The sequence below is a fragment of the Globicephala melas genome, chromosome 8 (assembly GCF_963455315.2).
Source record: "Globicephala melas chromosome 8, mGloMel1.2, whole genome shotgun sequence".
Classification (NCBI taxonomy): domain Eukaryota; kingdom Metazoa; phylum Chordata; class Mammalia; order Artiodactyla; family Delphinidae; genus Globicephala; species Globicephala melas.
The window spans coordinates 82,132,228-82,152,872 of record NC_083321.1 but is presented as its reverse complement, the minus strand read 5'-3'; the positions used below and the strand labels follow the sequence as shown (position 1 = coordinate 82,152,872).

The following is a 20,645-nucleotide window of genomic DNA, read 5'->3' as shown; positions in this document are numbered from 1 at the left end:
CCAAAGATTAATTTTAATCCAAACAATGAATCCAGCTCAGCTTTATGCATTCTCTACTCATAACAGCAAAGAATGTAGAAAAGCACTGGTTATACATTAGTGCTCAAACTGCAGGACTTTTTATTTATTTATTTTGTCTTGAGCATTGAAAAACCCAATATAAACTATTAAGATCCTGTAAAATTAGATACAACCAAGTGTATTGATGTTTCATCTGATTTGTATTATACTCATTTCTTTGGTTTATTTTTATACAACATTGTTTTAAAAGCTAGTAAAATGAGTTTGAGAGTGTTTTCTTTGTCTAGTGTTCATTGTCTCCATATACAGAAATTCTATGAGAAACAATTCAAAAGGCATTTCTCCTATGCTGGATTCTTTGCTCATAATGCCAAGCATAGCTTAAACTACTTAACAAAATGTAGCTGCAAAATGAAATTCTTATATAAAATGCAAAACAGGAGGATATAAAAATAAGCCTGAGAAGTCCAAGTGATGGCTCAGACTAAGTCCTGTGCAAAGAAGATAACTCTGAGCACGCTCCTTGGGCTGAGCCTTGAGTACCTTCCATGGCTGAGGAGGAAAGGATTTGAGAAGTTAAGTACAGTTCTGGTTTTATGATGGTAAGAGTAATAGACAAAACTCTTATTGAATAAAGTATTTATTTGATAATCCAAAGAAATCATGGGCATGATTAGCAACTCTTTGGCAGGTGGCAGTGCTCCCTAAAATATTATCAAATACAAAACTTCACCCAAATATTTGACTAATGATTAAATGACCTGAAATGGAAGAGCAAGTATAAATTAACTAGCTATAAAGTTTGAGTTTATTGGCTTAATGACACTTGACACTTTTAATGAGAGACTAGAAATATCAGGGTAAGAGAGGAAGCTCAAACTCTATATACTCTATATACAGCTGATGATTATGCAGAAATTATACATGGTTATTTTTTGGTCGGAGGATTGTAGATTTATTTGCATGTCTAGAATATATACAGAATAGTTTATTATCATTTTATCTTCTTATAGTGTTTTATAATTTACAGAGTACTCCTAAATGAGTTAAAACATAGAAAGTGCTGTTAGCATTCAGTGTTCTCTATATAAATGCTAGATGAGAGAGCTTTATCTCAAAGTACCAAAAATCTTTCTTTTTCATTGCTGCCAGGGATCCTAGGCTAGGTTTTTTAGTAACTACTGCCTCTCTCTTTGCCATTGACATGGCTGCTTTCCCCTCCCCTCTTATTTATTTATTTTGCTTTCCCAAAGTTTTTTTTTTTTTTAATTTATTGGAGTATAGTTGATTTACATGTTATGTTACTTTCTGCTGTCAGTGAAGTGAATCAGTTATACATATACATATATCCACCCTTTTTAAGATTCTTTTCCCATATAGGACATTACAGAGTGTTGAGTAAAGTTCCCTGTGCTATACAATAGGTCCTTATTAATCTATTTTTTATATAGTAGTGTATATGTCAATCCCAATCTCCCAATTTATCCCTCCCCGCTACCCCCCACCCCTGGTAACCATAAGATTGTTTTCGACATCTGTGACTCTATTTCTGTTTTGTAAATAACAAAAGTTATTAAGTTCATTGGTACCCTTTTACAAATTTTTTTAAAAATTAATTAATTTTATTTTTGGCTGCGTTGGGTCTTCATCGCAGTGCGTGGGCTTCTCATTGCAGTGGTTTCTCTTGCTGCGGAGCATGGACTCTAGGTGCATGGGCTCAGTAGTTGTGGCTCGTGGGCTCTAGAGCACAGGCTCAGCAGCTGTGGTGCACGGGCTTAGTTGCTCCGGGGCATGTGGGATCTTCCTGGACCAGGGCTCGAATCTGTGTCCCCTGCATTTTGGCAGGCCGATTCTTAACCACTGCACCACCAGGGAAGCCCCTGTACCCTTTTTTTTAGGTCTTCTGCCCATTTTTTGATTGGGTTGTTTTTTTTCTTGTTGAGTAGCACTTTTTAAATTAAGCATTTTATTTTGACATAATTGTAAATTTACATGTAGCTGTAAAATACTAGAGATATCCTGTGTACTCTTTGCACGCAAAATTGTAGAACAATATTACAATCAGCATTTTGATATTGACAATCAAAATACATAACATTAACATCTCAACAAGGATCCCTCATGTCCTACTACAGCCATACCTACCTCCTTCCTGCCTCCACCACCTCTTTAAACCCTGGCAGTCACTAATCAGCTCTCCATTTCTATAATTTTGTCATTTAAAGAATGTTGTATAAATAGAATCATACACTATGTATGCTTTCATAATTGGCTATTTTTTTCACTCAGCATAATTCTTTGGCCACTCATCCAGGTTGTAAAGTGTTTCAATAGTTCATTCCCTTTTATTGCTGAGTTAGTATCCCATGGTATAGATCTACCGTAATTTAACAATTTACTACATAATAGTAGACTGGATAATGGTCCCCAAAAATGTCAAGTCCTAATCTCAGGAACCTGCAAATATTATTTATATGGGAAATAAATGTGATTTGGTTAGGAAACTTGAATCCTGGATTATCTGAGTGGCCCTAAATTCAATCACAACCATCCTTAAAAGAGAGAGACAGAGGGAGATTTGACACATGCTGAAGAGGAGGCCATATGTTCATGGAGACAAAGAATTGAGTGACATGAACACAAACCTAGGGATGTTGGCAGCCACCAGAAGCTAACAGGCAAGGAATAGATTCTCCCCTGGAGCTCTAGAGCCTCCAGAGGGAGTATGGCCCTGCTGACACCTTAATCTCAGCCCAGTGAAACTAATTTTAGACTTCTAGCCTCCAGAACTGTGAGAGAATACATTTCCATTCTTGTAAGCAACCATGTTTGTGGTAATGAGCAAGTTCACACAGAATAGATCCACATTCCCCTCTCCCTAAGACTCTGGACTCTTCCCTTTATAGTACTCTGGGAAAGTTCTGACATTTCCAACTAGTTGACTGTAGGCAGCTATTGTGTCAATGTTACCATCATTTCCAGGTTCTCAAGCCAATACGTTAAATCACGTTTCCTGTGTGAATACACCAATATCAATATGCCTGGCGTATCTTATGTCATCCTTTTTGGTTTAATACCCTTAGAATCTACTCCCATACTTGTTCCCCAGACTCCTACCAGTGCAATGTGATAATATCCTGTACAGGTGCCTTCTCTTGGGCCTAATCTTGTACTCGTCTGGGATATGCTGGCATCTAATTGATTATTTTCCAGAGTGTAAAGATGGATAGTAGGTGTGGATCCTGATATCCCCTTATGAAAGAATTTTCTTAGGTGAAGTCACTGAAAGCTTTTTTTCTTGGGTGTATGGCAGTTGGGGTAAGACTGTTTCCCTCAGACAGAAGGGGTTGCTTCTGTCAGCTACAAAAGACAAGATATTCCCCTAAAGCTGCCATAATAAGTTTTCTGATGTTTCACGCTTGCTTTCAATTTATCTTTTTTCCTGTGTGTACATCCTGGACATCCAAAATGACTAGCCCGTGACTTCCTTGGCACTCTGGGGGCATGGGTTCGATCCCTGGTTGGGGAACTAAGATCCCACATGCTGTGTCGTGTGGCCAAAAATCAAAAAAGAAACAAAAGAAACAAAACAGAACTACTAGCCCTCACAACAGCCTCTGTAATCCCCATCATGGCCATAGTGACAAAATGCCACATCCACTTGATTTTCCTGTCTTCCAACACCTCACACCACCACTAGTGATAATGTGAGTAAATGTGAAATCACCTCTTGCCACAAGTATCCATTTCCCCTGACAAGGAAGGTATTTGTATATCCACCAAATGCATGCAATTCCAGAATCCTACTTTGAGGCTGTGTTTCTAGGAGCTACTCATGGTACAAATTACTATATTATACAGGTCTGCAGCAGGAAACAGATGGCACACCCAAATTGAGTGAGCAGAGTGTAGGCAAGGATAAAGGAAATTACAAGAGATGGTGAAGCAGCCTGGGCTAAGCAAGAGCAAGATGTTTCTACTCAAAAGAAGAAAAGGCAAGGAAAACTGGTTGCTGAACCTATGAGATCTACTTCTGGGCTATGTCAGGAGCTGTGATGTAGAGGAATACAGCTATTTCCAAACCACTGCATGGGAGGAAGGCAAGAAAATACACTCCCTGACCTCTTTCCCTTCCCACCCAGTCTTCTCCTAATGGTTTCTCCCATTTGCAACACTCAACCAAGGAAAAGGGATTCTGGTTAATATTGTGCATAGAAGTCAACTTCCCAGGGTACTGAGCAGGGTGAAGGGTAGAGTAGATTTAGAGGGGGGAGAGCCAGTTTAGCAGGCTTCCTGCTAAGGCAGTACTAGGAAGAGCACAGAAAGAGTGCTAAGTATCAACAGAAATAACATGGTACTGTTAGGACCACCAAACTTCTGGGCTTCTACTAGCCTACTGCTTAAGGTCTAGGCCGGTGCTTTCTCAGAGGTGACCTGCAAAGGTGTGCACTATGCCAAGCGTTAGGCTCTACTTCTGATTAAGTATTCAACAAATTGCACTTTTCATCCCCCTAATGTTGGTTCCCTAATGTTGGTTCCTTTCTAACTTTTCCACTGAAGAATGATCCTAAAAGAACAGTGACTGCATATTCCTAGGCAGGAAAATTCCTTTGCAGTCCCCTGCAACTTGTCTTAAAACTTGGGCAAGTTTGCATTCTATTTTACTATTATCTGTATTGCTTTCATCATATTCTTTCTGAAAATTTAGATTAAAATGAATGCCTCCAGGTGTCCTATTGTAACTCCTAAGGGTGACTGCTAACCCCTAAGGGTATGTATAATGTCCTTTAAATTTCTGCTTAAGTGAGCTGATTATTCTTACACTGTTGTCACTTTTAAGACATCCAATCCTGATGTTTCCATTCTAATAGGAAAATACAGGATATAAGTACATAACACTATGCACAGACTATGGATGCATACACAAGTAGTTAAGTGCATAAAACTACAAGTGATACAAGTTACCTCTGGAGAGGGAAAAAGGAATAGGACTGGGGGTGATGCCGAAACTTAGCCTCTGTGCACTGGCGCTGAATTGAATCTTGGAGACAGAGTTTTGTGTGAAGTAGAAAAGAACTTTATTGCTTTGCCGGGCAAAGGGGGACACAGTGGGCTAATGCCCTCAAAACTGTGTCCCAACCTGGAAGGATTTGGTGAGGAGTTTTACAACAATGGTTCAAGGGTGAGGTTGCTGATAAAGATCAGGGTGTGTGCAGGGCCTGCATTCCTTTAATATGGCCTCAGGTGTTCTCCTGATGAGCTTCTTGTGGTCCTGGATGTTATCCAACTGTGACCTTCTCTCTGGAATAAAGAATGCTTCATCAAGTAGTTAATAACTTCCATTTGTTGGGGGTTTTAGTTCTGCAGAAGAGCTCAAAGATATTGTTATGTGTATCCCTTGAGGCAGAACTAGGACCCTGCACTATTGTTTGACTGCTCCTCCCTTGTCTCTGCATCCCCTCCCTCACCTGATTAGCAGCTGTTTGAATCTGCCCTTTGCAACTCAGGGAAGGTCATGGAGACAAGCCTATTGCCTATTCCCTACAAACAAGAAAGAGGGAACACAGAAAGGCTTCCATGCCCAAGAGCCCTACAGAGTCCTGCTTGGTTTCAGGGGTGAGAGCTATTTAGCAGTATCTTTGGGATAAAAAATTTGACGCAGATATGGCAAAATAGTGTTAAACTAGTTGTTGGTGACACACCTGGCATTATTTCATGAAATCAGCAAAAACTACAAATAAAGGCTCCCAGGCCCAAGCATTCCTGCCCCAGGATTGCTTACATTCATTTACAGCAAATCACTGAATTTAGTAGAGCACAGTTCAGACTCTGGATCTAGGCTATCTGGTTCAAATATGGAGTCCACTGTATAATGGTGGTATGATCTTTATTTAGTAAGTTGCTTAACATCTCAGTACCTTATTTTTCCCACCAGTATACTGAGGATAATAGGACTTACCCTATAAGGTTATAAGGATTGAAGAGCTTGATACATGTGAAGCACTTACAAAGGAAGACAGGTATTCTACTATAAACACTCTCAGACAAAGAATATTAATTGGAGATATGTCCAAAGACTTCTGCCAATCCCAAATTCACAAACACTGATGGCATATTTTCCCCATAAAATGAAATAATTATTAGCTCTCTTCACATCCCTTTTAATATGATCTAGTACTAGGAGATGGAACTGTTTTTAGGCATAGTTTTGATCAAAGATGTATGTATATACATGTATGTATAAATCTGTTTAGTTGTTCAAGTTCAGTTGGCAGTCCTTCAGCCAGCGAGGCTATTTAGTTACCCAAATCTAATTAGTTTCTGAGGTTCAGATACTTAGTAGTAAGGATGGTGAATACTTTAATTGAAAAATATATCCAAATCTATTCAGTTCCTGAGTTTGAATAGCAAGGGGTATGTGAATATGTGTATGTGCATACGTACACACATAGATCCACACATAGATCCATCAGAGTTCCTATGCAGGAAACTATTAACAGAAACCATTTTTTTGGCCAGAGCTGAATTATGTTTACTGTACAAAGAAACTAAAACTGTCCAAAATGAGCTCAGGAATAGTGCGAGTGTGGACGGCAGCAAAGGGTAGTGTTGATATGGTGAATGCCATCTGTAGTTAGATCTCCTATACCACTCTGCAAAAAAATGTATCTCCTGTGCCCCATTTGTTCTCAGGAAGCTACTTGAGGATATGATCCACACAAATGAAGGAGTAAATCTAAGACAGACATGAGATATAGGAAATGGGAAATCAGGGAATCCAATATAGGGGAGACACAAGCAATTCCTAGGATGATGGTGAAAAGAGATTCCAAGATGACAGCTGTGCACCAGTCACAGAAGGTAAAAAGTCCAGACTGGACAAAACAGATTATTGCTCCAGAAGCAATTTCTTCAAGATGGATGAAACTGATAAAACAATTGGTATGTCTGAACATAGAGTTTTGGATTTAATTAGCAATAAGTATATAGAAACCTATGTAAACAAAATAAATTATTAAGTCAAGGAAATAAAAATGCAGTACAGGGTAAGAATAACACATCACTTAGCTGTACAGTGTTACAGTAATCTTAATGATGTAAACATTCTTAATCACAGTCAATAATGTAAACACTGAATTACATATGCTGGGAAAAGGGGAGCAGGAAGGGTAAGTGCAATGGTTGGGAAGCAGAAGAACAAAGCTTTGTATCAGGAATTAAAGAAATACCTCAAACTGAAAACAAGTAAAAGCAATATAAGCATGTTACCTGAAGATATGGTAATAAATAACAACAAAATAAAACCAGTGAAACAGCTTGCTCTGGGGACAGGAAATAGGAGAGGAAGGTCAAGGGAGTGGTATTTTTCATTTAGAAAAAGAATTTTTTATAGATCTATTTGATTCTAAACTATGTGAATCCATTTGACTCTATGTGAAACTTTAAGAAATAACAGAACCCCCCACCCCCACACCCCCAGAAATCTAGCATGGTACCTGACTCATAAAAATTCAATAATGTTAATTATTTTATTATTATAATGACAAGAAAGATGACAATTTTTCACATCACCATTACACTCATGCTAGGGATAACAATGCTTCCTCTACTATAAATGCTATTTGATCTTTTTAAAACATGTTATTTACTATGCTTGGAATATATGGGCATGCTTAATGAAATAAAAAATTATAAAACATTCCAAATTTTTTTTTTTACTTAAGCAAAGTATCTAATTTTATACAATTTACACACAACTTTTAACCAATGAAACTATTTCACTTCTTGACATTCAACAATTATAAGACTTTAACTCCCCAAGACATGCACTACAACCACAAAATAGATTCTGTCATCAATATGATGGTCTTGGCATCTTATATATAATGTTTCCACTTTAAATTAAGTCTTATTTACCAAAATAGAAACAGGCTAAGATAATGAACAGGACGTTTATAAAAAAAGAATACGAACAGCGAATAACAACACTGACATACCAACCTCATTTGTAATGAAAGAAACACAAATTTAAAAAATAAGGTACCATTTTTCACCTATTTTGGCATAGATTAATTTTTTTAAAAAAAGATCCTATCTACAGATGACCAGAGAGTATGTAGGTGGGGGGTGAGAGAGTGGTCACACATATAACAATAACTAGAAGTATAAGTTGTACAGCCTTTTTAGAGAACGATGTGGCAATACGTATAGAAGCTCTAAAAATGTTTATTTAATTCCTTTGAACCAATCATTCCATTTCTAGAAATTTACTTTCTTAAGGACATAATTAAACATGTACCTCAAAATGTGGTTACAAGGATATTCAACAAATCACTGCTTATAGTAAAAACTGCAGACATTCAAAATGTCTAACACAGAAGAAAGAATGAGTAAATTGTGGCACACCTCCATTATGGCAGACACTGGGCTTCCCCTAGATGTCATTCCCCCAGACTTTGCCTTAGCTTCTTCCTTACCCAACCCAAAAGTGTCAGAGGTCAACTTTCTCAGTGACCTGATCTGAGTCAACAGAAACTTTGTGGAAATTTTCTGGGGGCTCTTAAGAGGAAAAAATCTTCCTCACTGACAAAACTGAGATGTGAGAGGAAAAACAGCCTTTCCTGCCTTTTAGATACAATTTTTATGAAGATGTGAAGCTGGAAGTTACAGCAGCAGCTCTTACAACCACGAGGGAGACAAGCCTAAGGCAAAACCAATAAGCTGAGGCTAGGCAAAAAAAAGCGTCCTTAATGACACCTCTGAACTGTTTATGTGAGACAATAAATGTCCTTGGTTATTTAAGTCGATTATATTTGAACATTATTACCTCTGGTCAATAGCATCCTGATAGAAACCGTACAACACAATACTTTAGAGTCACTAAAAGTTACGCTACAGCAGTCTATTTATGAACAGTAGATGTACAGTTCAGAGAAAAAAAAATTAAAAATAGTATGTTCCCATTTAAAAAAAGAGTAACTATGTTAATATGGAATCGTTTGCCAAGAAAAAGGTCTGGGAAGATAGTTACCTCTGAAATAGTTATCTCTGAAAGATAGGAATTCGAATGTTCCCTTCTTGTGAATTCACATTTTCTGTTGCTTTCTAAAATGAACATATATCACTTTAAGATTCTCCCACCAGTTTCTACTTCTTCAGTAAATCCAATGCGATTTTGGGGAGGAAGAAGAGGTAAACATGCATTCTAGTGAGCTATCCTGAACTGGGAGTCTGCCTTTTTAATAGGAAAAGTTGTTTCTTCTTTTTTAAACTGTTTTGTGAAATAAAATTTGATACTCTCAGGCATTTATTTTTTAGTGAATACAGAAGATTACAGTTTTCATTTCCCTTTTTACTTAGAAAATCATATCATGACTTTGTACCATTTCGTATTGAAATTTCTTCTGTGAAGCAAAAACAGTCCCAAAATGAAGGATCTTCAGGGGTCATAGGAACAGCAGATGATATTAAATCATTAAAGGTGAGAATAGTAAACTGCCTCTGGGTTGGTTTAGAATCACCTTGAAATGAAACCTAAAAGGGTAAAAAAATTAGATTACCTCAATGTTATACTGCATATTAATCTTATGGTCAATTTTGTAATTAGGAAAATAAGAAATCAGTAATCACATTTCAGCAATATTAAATTATACTTCAATAACATTAAATTACAACACAGTAGCATTTCTAGATAATTGCTTCTACTCCTTATATTAGTGTTGCCAATATAACAAATCAAGAAAAATATGAAATAACCTGATTCTCAAACTTTTTGTAGATAAAAATAACCTGTGGTATTTGTTTAAAATGTAGATTTACTGAGCCACACATCCAAAAATTCTGATTCAGTAGATGAGTCAAAAAGGATCCCAAAATATATAACTTTAACAAGCAGGTGGGTTATTCTGATAGAGAGGGACCACCAGGCAAACTTTTGAGAAATACTCTAGAGGGTGCGTCTGATAAAATACCCATAACCACACAGAGATGCAACACTTCATTAGGAAATGACTCATTCAACACTAAATTTAAACTATATCTTATACTCCGTGATAGAGCCCTTGTTCACAACTCAGCCCAGTGTGGACTGTCTTTAACATTCTATACATTCTACTAAAGATAGTACTTGGGTCTTCTACAGTGCTTTTACAAGGTTAATATCTATTTTATATGATGTAATTCTCATAACTGTGCTGATATGGTTGTTACCTCAACTCTATAGATGGGGAAATTGAGGCTCAGTAAGATCAATCAATTTATACAAGCTTACAACACAGGTTAAATGGTAGACCTGAGCCTGAAACTCAGCCAGGTCTTCTGAATAGTACCCTCACCCTTTTCTCACTATGCCAGTGCTGCCTAAATAGGCTGTCTCCAGGGAAATAAAAAGAACGTACTGCCATGTGCAGACATTACAAAAAATATAAAGCTCTATGGAATCATAAGGTATTAGCAGAAAGGGTAATGCTGAGACTTCAGCACACAAGGACAGGTAACCTGGGTTGGAACATCTTCAGATTACAGGGGTCAATTTTAACATGTCATTCTTTTAAAAGAAAATAATCTATGAAGAATTTTAATCTTTTTAATCTGTCAAAGGCATGATCTGTAGACTGAGCTTTTTTTCTAAAAGTAATGATGCATACATATTGATCACACTACATTCTCTCATGCAGATTCCCTAAAAATAGTAATAAGCATATAGTTTCAATTATTGTGACATTATCAGTATTCCTTAAATAAATACTTCCACAGAATCACAGCTATATGTAGGCTGAGAGTCAAGACCCTAAGGTTTCTTTTTTAAAAAATTTCTCAACTTACCAATTAAATAGCAGAAGAAAGTAAAAATCGATTTTGATTGGAAGAATTGATGTTATGCTAGAATATATCACAAGATCTCTCACATTTTTGACACTTTGGAAATAATTTAGGAGAGTATTATAAAAAGGGGAAGGAGTTCAATTTGACAGATAATTCCATTACTCACTATCCCTCAACTTGGTACCCTTAACATTCAAAGACAGCCCCAATTCACCAGGAAATAAACCACTGTTAAGATGACCAAGACAGTGATTATCTTGAATATCTACTGAATATATGAATACTAGGACAGTACCACCAAAATTTTTTGTCATATTTAAGTGTATTTGAATGTGAAGAAGCAAGTAACATACTTTTAAAACATTTCTGTGAAATCCCAGATGATCTTAAGGATTAGATAATGAACACTTCTAAAGTCTATAATTAAAAAAAAAAAATGCCCAAACCTCTAACCTGATATAAACCAAATGATTGTTTCCATCAATAAATAACAAATTCAACTTTAATACATGCTTTTTAGAAAAAAATCAGAGAAATCTTAAAATCTTACATCCTGATGTCTAGATCCATTGGGTTTCCTAAGAGCTACTGCAACAAAATGGTGCTCATCTATTTTGCTTTCCTGAAAAATAAAACATAAGTAAATAGAAAATACTAAATATAGAAACATAGATATATTTCTATTTACATTTAAAAAATTTCACTCCCCCCAACCATATATACACATACATACATATATATCTCCACTCCCCCTGACTTGAAGGAATAGTCACATATATTTTGGCCCTTTACTCTGTAATATTTCAATATATATATTTCCTAATAGGGACATTCTCTCACATAACCACTGTAGTTAATAACTTTGGTAAATTTAACATTAAAATAATACTTAAATCTACTATCTGTACTCCAACTTTTGTGAATTAATCCAGTAATGTCCTTTTATATCATTTCCCCACCTCCAGTACAGGAGGCAGTCTAGGGTCAAGTATTACATTCAGTTGTCACTGTCTTCCTAGCTTTTCTTTTGTCTTTTAAGATGTTAGTATTTTAAAATACAAGCCCCATCCCCCACTTTTTACTAATAAACGTTGGCTATTTTCAGTCTGATGGTTCTTAATGATTACACTTATATTATACATTCTTAGTAAGAATACTACATAGATAAAGTATCCTATCTAGAGGCACATCTAGATAGCCATCTGCCCTCACTGGTGATGTTAGTTTTGTATATGCTTAAAGTGTACATTTAAAAAAATTAGATTGCAGCACTGGTTTATAAGCATTTAGTTAACTACATACTACAGCCGATGGAAAATCATGGTGGAAATTCATAGGTAAGACTTAAAAAATATGTAATTTCCTATTTTCCCCTATGTATGAGACAAAGGGGGAGGGGGCTTTAAAATATAATAGACATTGAGGCAGTTACCAGAGAAAAGTATGAACAACTGTTAAAAACTAAACAAAATTTCACCAAAAAGCCACTTTACTAAGGCAGTCTTCCATAAGACATGAGTTGAAATAGGAAACTACAATCAGAAATAGTATTACTTAGGGACTTTTCATCCTTCATCCTCTTCCTCATATCTTCATATGTTAAGATATCCAAATTAGCAATAAATAAATAAATAAATAAAAGAAATTCAAAAGAGATAAATTTAGGAAAACACTTCAAGAGAAGAAAAAATAACTAGCTAAGTATGAGAAAACATTTAATAGGTCAAAGTTTGTTACCGTAAACAAAACTATTCTTTTTGAACATGGTTCTCCCATTCTTTACACTGAATGTATCAATAATATAAACACTAACATACAGAGATGTTTTGGCTATAATTATTTTTGGAAAACAACTTAGATCAGCAGTTTTTGTAGTGTCTGTAAGGCGGAATATTAAGAGGTAACCGTGGGCAATAACTAGTTTTCATCCAGCCTGTCCACTAAAATGCCACTTAAATGCTCAATTTGTTTACTTACCTCATTATAAGCTAAAATTCAATGAGACTGATTTCAAAATATTCACCATATCTACTCGGACCTCATCAACATCACATAAATATGAAACTTGAAAACAGCAAAACTAGGGAAGTTATTTTACAATGACTCCAGTTTATCAAACATTAATATTCGATGTTTCACTAGAATAAAAGTTCTATGAGGTGATCACCTTTCCCTAAATCCTTTCTGCCTAGTACATCTATAATAAATATTAGTTGAAAAAAGAAATGAACCCAGCAAGCTAGCTAGCTAGTTAAGCTAGTACATTCAATGCTACTGAACTTGACTTAATTTTAAGACTTTATAAATTTTCAAAAGTTTCCTAAGCTTATAGTTTTTTTATCCATAAAACTATTGTGAATAACAAAATTTCCTTAAAATCTCCAACAAACCCAAAGGGAGCAAGAATATTTTACTTTTTCAGGAGATAGTTTAGCATTAGATTACAAAGATTAACCTGCTTTAGTCAAATTTTATGTCATTTTCTTAGTATGTATTTTCACCTTATAAACAAAGTAAAATAACAGTTTAAGGTATAACTTAAATCATTCAACTTTTACAATGTTTTCCCAATGGTAAAGTACTAAAGAAAATCTCATAAATGTTAATATATCTTTTTTTTTTACATCTTTATTGGAGTATAATTGCTTTACAATGGTGTGTTAGTTTCTGCTTGATAACAAAGTGAATCAGTTATACAGACGTATGTCCCCAAATCTCTTCCCTCTTTCGTCTCCCTCCCTCCCACCCTCCCTATCCCACCCCTCTAGGTGGCCACAAAGCACCGAGTTGATCTCCCTGTGCTATGCGGCTGCTTCCCACTAGCTATCTATTTTACGATTCGTAGTGTATACATGCCCATGATACTCTCGCACTTTGTCACAGCTTACCCTTCCCCCTCCCCACATCCTCAAGTCCATTCTCTAGTAGGTCTGTGTCCTTATTCCTGTCTTGCCCCTAGGTTCTTCATGACATTTTTTTCTTAAATTCCATATATATGTGTTAGAATATGGTATTTGTCTTTCTCCTTCTGACTTACTTCACTCTGTATGACAGACTCTAGGTCCATCCACCTCACTAAAAAAATAACTCAATTTCATTTATATTTATGGCTGAGTAATATTCCATTGTATATATGTGCCACATCTTCTTTATCCATTCATCCGATGATGGACACTTAGGTTGTTTCCATCTTCTGGATATTGTAAATAGAGCGGCAATGAACATTTTGGAACATGACTGTTTTTGAATTTTGGTTTTCTCAGGGTATATGCCCAGTAGTGGGATTGCTGGGTCATATGGTAGTTCCATTTGTAGCTTTTTAAGGAACCTCCATACTGTTCTCCATAGTGGCTGTACAAATTCATATTCCCACCAGCAGTGTAAGAGTGTTCCCTTTTCTCCACACCCTCTCCAGCATTTATTGTTTCTAGATTTTTTGATGATAGTTATTCTGACTACCGTGAGATGATATCTTATTGTAGTTTTGATCTGCATTTCTCTAATGATTAATGATGTTGAGCATTCTTTCATGTGTTTGTTGGCAGTCTGTATATCTTCTTTGGAGAAATGTCTATTTAGGTCTTCTGCCCATTTTTGGATTGGGTTGTTTGTTTTTTTGTTATTGAGCTGTATGAGCTGCTTGTAAATTCTGGAGATTAATCCTTTGTCGGTTGCTTCATTTGCAAATATTTTCTCCCATTCTGAGGGCTGTCTTTTGGTCTTGTTTATGGTTTCCTTTGCTGTGCAAAAGCTTTGAAGTTTCATTAGGTCCCATTTGTTTATTTTTATTTCCATTTCTCTAGAAGGTGGGTCAAAAAGGATCTTGCTGTGATTTATGTCAGTGTTCTGCCTATGTTTTCCTCTAAGAGTTTGATAGCTTCTGACCTTACATTTAGGTCTTTAATCCATTTTGAGCTTATTTCTGTGCATGGTGTTAGAGAGTGTTCTAATCTCATACTTTCACATGTACCTGTCCAGTTTTCCCAGCACCACTTATTGAAGAGGCTGTCCTTTCTCCACTGTATATTCCTGCCTCCTTTATCAAATAAAGGTGACCATATGCATATGGGTTTATCTCTGGGCTTTCTATCCTGTTCCATTGATCTATATTTTTGTTTTTGTGCCAGTACCATACTGTCTTGATTACTGTAGCTTTCAGTATAGTCTGAAGTCAGGGAGCCTGACTCCTCCAGCTCCGTTTTTCGTTCTCAAGATTGCTTTGGCTATTCGGGGTCTTTTGTGTTTCCATACAAATTGTGAAATTTTTGGTTCTAGTTCTGTGAAAAATGCCAGTGGTAGTTTGATAGGGATTGCATCGAATCTGTATATTGCTTTGGGTAGTAGAGTCATTTTCACAATGTTGATTCTTCCAATCCAAGAACATGGTATATCTCTCCATCTATTTGTATCATCTTTAACTTCTTTTGTCAGTGTCTTATAATTTTCTGCATACAGGTCTTTCGTCTCCTTAGGTAGGTTTATTCCTAGATATTTTATTCTTTTTGTTGCAATGGTAAATGGGAGTGTTTTCTTGATTTCACTTTCAGATTTTTCATCATTAGTGTATAGGAATGCAAGAGATTTCTGTGCATTAAATTTGTATCCTGCTACTTTACCAAATTCATTGATTAGCTCTAGTAGTTTTCTGGTAGCATCTTTAGGATTCTCTATGTATAGGATCATGTTATCTGCAAACAGTCACAGCTTTACATCTTCTTTTCCAATTTGGATTCCTTTTATTTCCTTTTCTTCTCTGATTGCTCTGGCTAAAATTTCCAAAATTATGTTGAATAAGAGTGGTGAGAGTGGGCAACCTTGTCTTGTTCCTGATCTTAGAAGAAATGGTTTCAGTTTTTCACCATTGAGGATGATGTTGGCTGTGGGTTTGTCATATATGGCCTTTATTATGTTGAGGAAAGTTCACTCTATGCCTACTTTCTGCAGGGTTTTTATCATCAATGGGTGCTGAATTTTGTCGAAAGCTTTCTCTGCATCTATTGAGATGACCATATGGTTTTCCTTCAATTTGTTAATATGGTGTATCACATTGATTGATTTGCATATATTGAAGAATCCTTGCATTCCTGGAATAAACCCCAACTGATCATGGTGTATGATCCTCTTAATGTGCTGTTGGATTCTGTTTGCTAGTATTTTGTTGAGGATTTTTGCATCTATGATCATCAGTGATATTGGCCTGTAGTTTTCTTTCTTTGTGACATCCTTGTCTGGTTTAGGTATCAGGGTGATGGTGGCCTTGTAGAATGAGTTTGGGAGTGTTCCTCCCTCTGCTATATTTTGGAAGAGTTTGAGAAGGATAGGTGTTAGCTCTTCTCTAAATGTTTGATAGAATTCGCCTGTGAAGCCATCTGGTCCTGGGCTTTTGTTTGTTGGAAGATTTTTAATCACAGTTTCAATTTCAGTGCTTGTGATTGGTCTGTTCATATTTTCTATTTCTTCCTGATTCAGTGTTGGCAGGTTGTGCATTTCTAAGAATGTCCATTTCTTCCAGGTTGTCCATTTTATTGGCATAGAGTTGCTTGTGGTAATCCTTCATGATCTTTTGTATTTCTGCAGTGTCAGTTGTTACTTCTCCTTTTCATTTCTAATTCTATTGATTTGGGTCTTCTCCCTTTTTTTCTTGATGAGTCTGGCTAGTGGTTTATCTATTTTGTTTATCTTCTCAAAGAACCAGTTTTTAGTTTTCTTGATCTTTGTTATCGTTTCCTTCATTTATTTTTCATTTATATCTGATCTGATCTTTGTGATTTCTTTCCTTCTGCTAACATTGGGATTTTTTTGTTCTTCTTTCTCTAATTGCTTTAGGTGCAAGGTTAGGTTGTTTATCGAGATGTTTCCTGTTTCTTAAGGTAGGATTGTATTGCTATAAACTTCCCTCTCAGAAATGCTTTTGCTGCATCCCATAGGTTTTGGGTAGTTGTGTCTCCATTGTCATTTGTTTCTAGGTATTTTTTTTATTTCCTCTTTGATTTCAGTGATCACTTCGTTATTAAGTAGTGTTTTGTGTAGCTTCCATGTGTTTGTATTTTTTACAGCTCTTTTCCTGTAATTTATATCTAGTCTCAGAGCACTGTGGTCGGAAAAGATACTTGATACAATTTCAATTTTCTTAAATTTACCAACGTTTGATTTGTGACCCAAGATATGATCTATCCTGGAGAATGTTCCATGAGCACTTGAGAAAAATGTGTATTCTGTTGTTTTTGGATGGAATGTCCTATAAGTATCAATTAAGTCCATCTTGTTTAATGTATCATTTAAAGCTTGTGGTTTCCTTATTTATTTTCATTTTGGATGATCTGTCCATTGGTGAAAGTGGGGTGTTAAAATTCCCTACTATGAATGTGTTACTGTCAATTTCCCCTTTTATGGCTGTTAGTATTTGCCTTAGGTATTGTGGTGCTCCTATGTTGGGTGCATAAATATTTACAATTGTTATATCTTCTTCTTGGATCGATCCCTTGATCATTATGTAGTGTCCTTCTTTGCGCCTTCTATTAGTCTTTATGTTAAAGTCTATTTTGTCTGATATGAGTATTGCTACTCCAGCTTTCTTTTGATTTCCATTTGCATGGAATATCTTTTTCCATCCCCTCACTTTCAGTCTGTATGTATCTCTAGGTCTGAAGTGGGTCTCTTGTAGACAGCATATATATGGGTCTTGTTTTTGTATCCATTCAGCCAGTCTGTGTCTTTTGGTGGGAGCATTTAATCCATTTACATTTAAGGTAATTATCGATATGTATGTTCCTATTCCCATTTTCTTAATTGTTCTGGGTTTGTTATTGTAGATCTTTTCCTTCTCTTGTGTTTCTTGCCTAGAGAAGGTCCTTTAGGATTTGTTGTAAAGGTGGTTTGGTGGTGCTGAACTCTCTCAGCTTTTGCTTGTCTGTAAGGGTGTTAATTTCTCCATCATATCTGAATGAGATCCTTGCTGGGTAGAGTAATCTTGGCTGCAGGTTGTTCTCCTTCATCACTTTAAATATGTCCTGCCAGTCCCTTCTGGCTTGCAGAGTTTCTGCTGAAAGATCAGCTGTTAACCTGATGTGGATTCCCTTGTGTGTTATTTGTTGTTTTTCCCTTGCTGCTTTTAATATGTCTTCTTTGTATTTAATTTTTGACAGTTTGATTAATATGTGTCTTGGTGTGTTTCTCCTTGGATTTACCCTGTATGGGACTCTCTGTGCTTCCTGGACTTAACTATTTCCTTTCCCATATTAGGGAAGTTTTCAACTATAATCTCTTCAAATATTTTTTCAGTCCCTTTTTCTCTTCTTCTTCTGGAACCCCTATAATTCGAACGTTGGTGCGTTTAATGTTGTCCCAGAGGTCTCTGAGACTGTCCTCAGTTCTTTTCATTCTTTTTCTTTATTCTGCTCTGCAGTAGTTATTTCTACTATTTTATCTTCCAGGTCACTTATCCGTTCTTCTGCCTCAGTTATTCTGCTATTGATCCCTTCTAGAGTATTTTTAATTTCATTTATTGTGTTGGTCATCGTTGCTTGTTTCATCTTTAATTCTTCTATGTCCTTGTTAAATGTTTCTTGCATTTTCTCTATTCTATTTCCAAGATTTTGGATCATCTTTACTATCATTATTCTGAATTATTTGTCAGGTAGACTGGCTATTTCCTCTTCATTTGTTAGGTCTGGTGGGTTTTTATCTTGCTCCTTCATCTGCCGTGTGTTTTTCTGTCTTCTGATTTTGCTTATCTTACTGTGTTTGGGGTCTCCTTTTTGCAGGCTGCAGGTTCGTAGTTCCCATTGTTTTTGGTGTCTGTCCCCAGTGGCTAAGGTTGGTTCAGTGGGTTGTGTAGGCTTCCTGGTGGAGGGGACTTGTGCCTGTGTTCTGGTGGATGAGGCTGGATCTTGTCTTTCTGGTGGGCAGGTCCACGGCTGGCTGCATGTTTTGGGGTGTTTGTGGACTTATTATGATTTTAGTCAGCCTCTCTGCTAATGGGTGGGGCTGTGTTCCTGTCCTGCTAGTTGTCTGGCATAGGGTTTCCAGCACTGTAGCTTGCTGGTCATTGAGTGAAGCTGGGTGTTGGTGTTGAGATGGAGATCCCTGGGAGATTTTCGCCGTTTGATATTACGTGGAGCTGGGAGATCTCTTGTGGACCAGTGTCCTGAAGTTGGCTCTTCCACCTCAGAGGCACAGCACTGACTCCTGGCTGCAGCACCGAGAGCCTTTCATCCACACGGCTTTTTTATGAGAAGAAATTCTGCAGAATCATTTCAGAAACTGAGGGAGGAAAGTGAATGAAGACAAAAAAGACCCTTTTCCTGCAATCCCGGGCCTCCTGGTATGAAGACACTAGGACAACATTCAATATTTCTACTTTTTAAAGCACTTCCTTTCAAAAGCAAAGAATTTCTGTTTCATCTAATTTCATCATTTGAAACTTTTTGGTGGTAAATTTAACTTTCCTAAGAGAAACCAGTTACGAAAATTGAGAGCCTATGAAATCATGAGATTCCTCTTGGCATAAGAATTCATATTTCTTCTAGAGTATTAATTTTCCAGGTGTGAGATACAATACTCAGGTAAGTGGAAAATCCTTTGGAGGATTTGTTGTAATAAATAATGGATTCTTGATGATGTCCACGCTAGCATTTTAGGTCTACAACAGATACAATGCTAAGTAAGATACTGCCCCTGCCTTCAGGGAGCCCTGGGAAAGTAAAGCAAGTAGAGAAGTACAAAGATTATGAGGCAAAATGTGGTATGTTGTAAGAAAGAAAAAAAAAGCTTGGTCTTAAATGAAATAAAGAAAAGGCTCCTGAAATGGATTTAAATTGTTCAAGGAGAAGGCAAGGTGGAGATTGCGGCAGGGTGGATGGGTGGGTGGTGGTGAGGACACAGAAGAATTGAAACAAATATAAATACAAGAGGGTTGGAGATATTTAAAGAATATCAGATAGCAGGTTGTGATTTGGCTGCAATGTGGAGTGTATATAGGGAAACGATGGCCAAAAATGAAGAAGGATGAAGCAAAATAATGGAAGAGGAACCCAGTTAGGAGGCTACTGCATTAGTCTAAGTTGGATGTAAACAGTGCCCACACTAAGCGTTTTCAGAGGGGAGCATGTCACTGTTAATTAGAGGGTTTGGTATAACAAGGGGAGGAGGAGGGGAACTTAAAATGGGTCTGGGCTTTCTTAATCCTGGATGACTGGATGGTGGTACCATCAAAAAAAGTAAAGTTAGAAAAAGAAAATAACTTGAAGGGCAATTATTATTTTGACTTATCTGCAGAATTTGTGGTGTCTGTGTAGTGTTCAAGGAGAAGTACATAGCAGTGAGAAATAGGAGTCTGAAGAGTGAAAGAAACTGAGTTAAAGGTTTGGTAGTCATATGCAGAAAGGTAGTGTGCTTGAAACTGCTAATTGTGAGAGTGGATTCATGAAAACAGTAGATGCCTGGGAAAATGTCTATAATTAGAAGGTAGCAATGAAATGTACTTCTTAAATATAAGAGTTTTAGGGTTCAGTCTGTTGTCTTCTTTTCTATATACTTCTAGATGGTTTCACAGACTACCTTCCACTAACAGCTCTCGTTTAATGACAAGCCTATTCTTTCCTTAAAGCTCTCAGCTTCTATTTCATAGCTAAACTCTCATCTTGAATGTTATTCAAAACACTAAGCAGATTTTTAAAAAAATACTCATTTGCTTTATAATTTTCATTTCATATTCTTCTTTTGAGTCTCCAAGTAAATAAACACTCCTTTTTCTCCCAGGATGCAGAATTTTACCATATGTCCTATGATGGCACTGTCCT

At 36.5% G+C, this 20,645-nt stretch overlaps 1 protein-coding gene across 1 annotated transcript in view; it reads right to left on the bottom strand.

The window, feature by feature from the left end:
* Positions 1 to 7,531: 7,531 nt before the first annotated feature.
* AASDHPPT (aminoadipate-semialdehyde dehydrogenase-phosphopantetheinyl transferase) overlaps positions 7,532 to 20,645 on the bottom strand; it is a 31,426-nt gene continuing 18,312 nt past the window's right edge. The window contains exons 5-6 of the mRNA XM_030835981.3: positions 11,396 to 11,467; positions 7,532 to 9,555 (exon numbers count right to left, since the gene is read on the bottom strand). Coding sequence (XP_030691841.1) covers positions 9,391 to 9,555; positions 11,396 to 11,467 — 237 coding nt within the window. The 3' untranslated portion in view covers positions 7,532 to 9,390. The remainder of the gene's footprint in view (positions 9,556 to 11,395; positions 11,468 to 20,645) is intronic.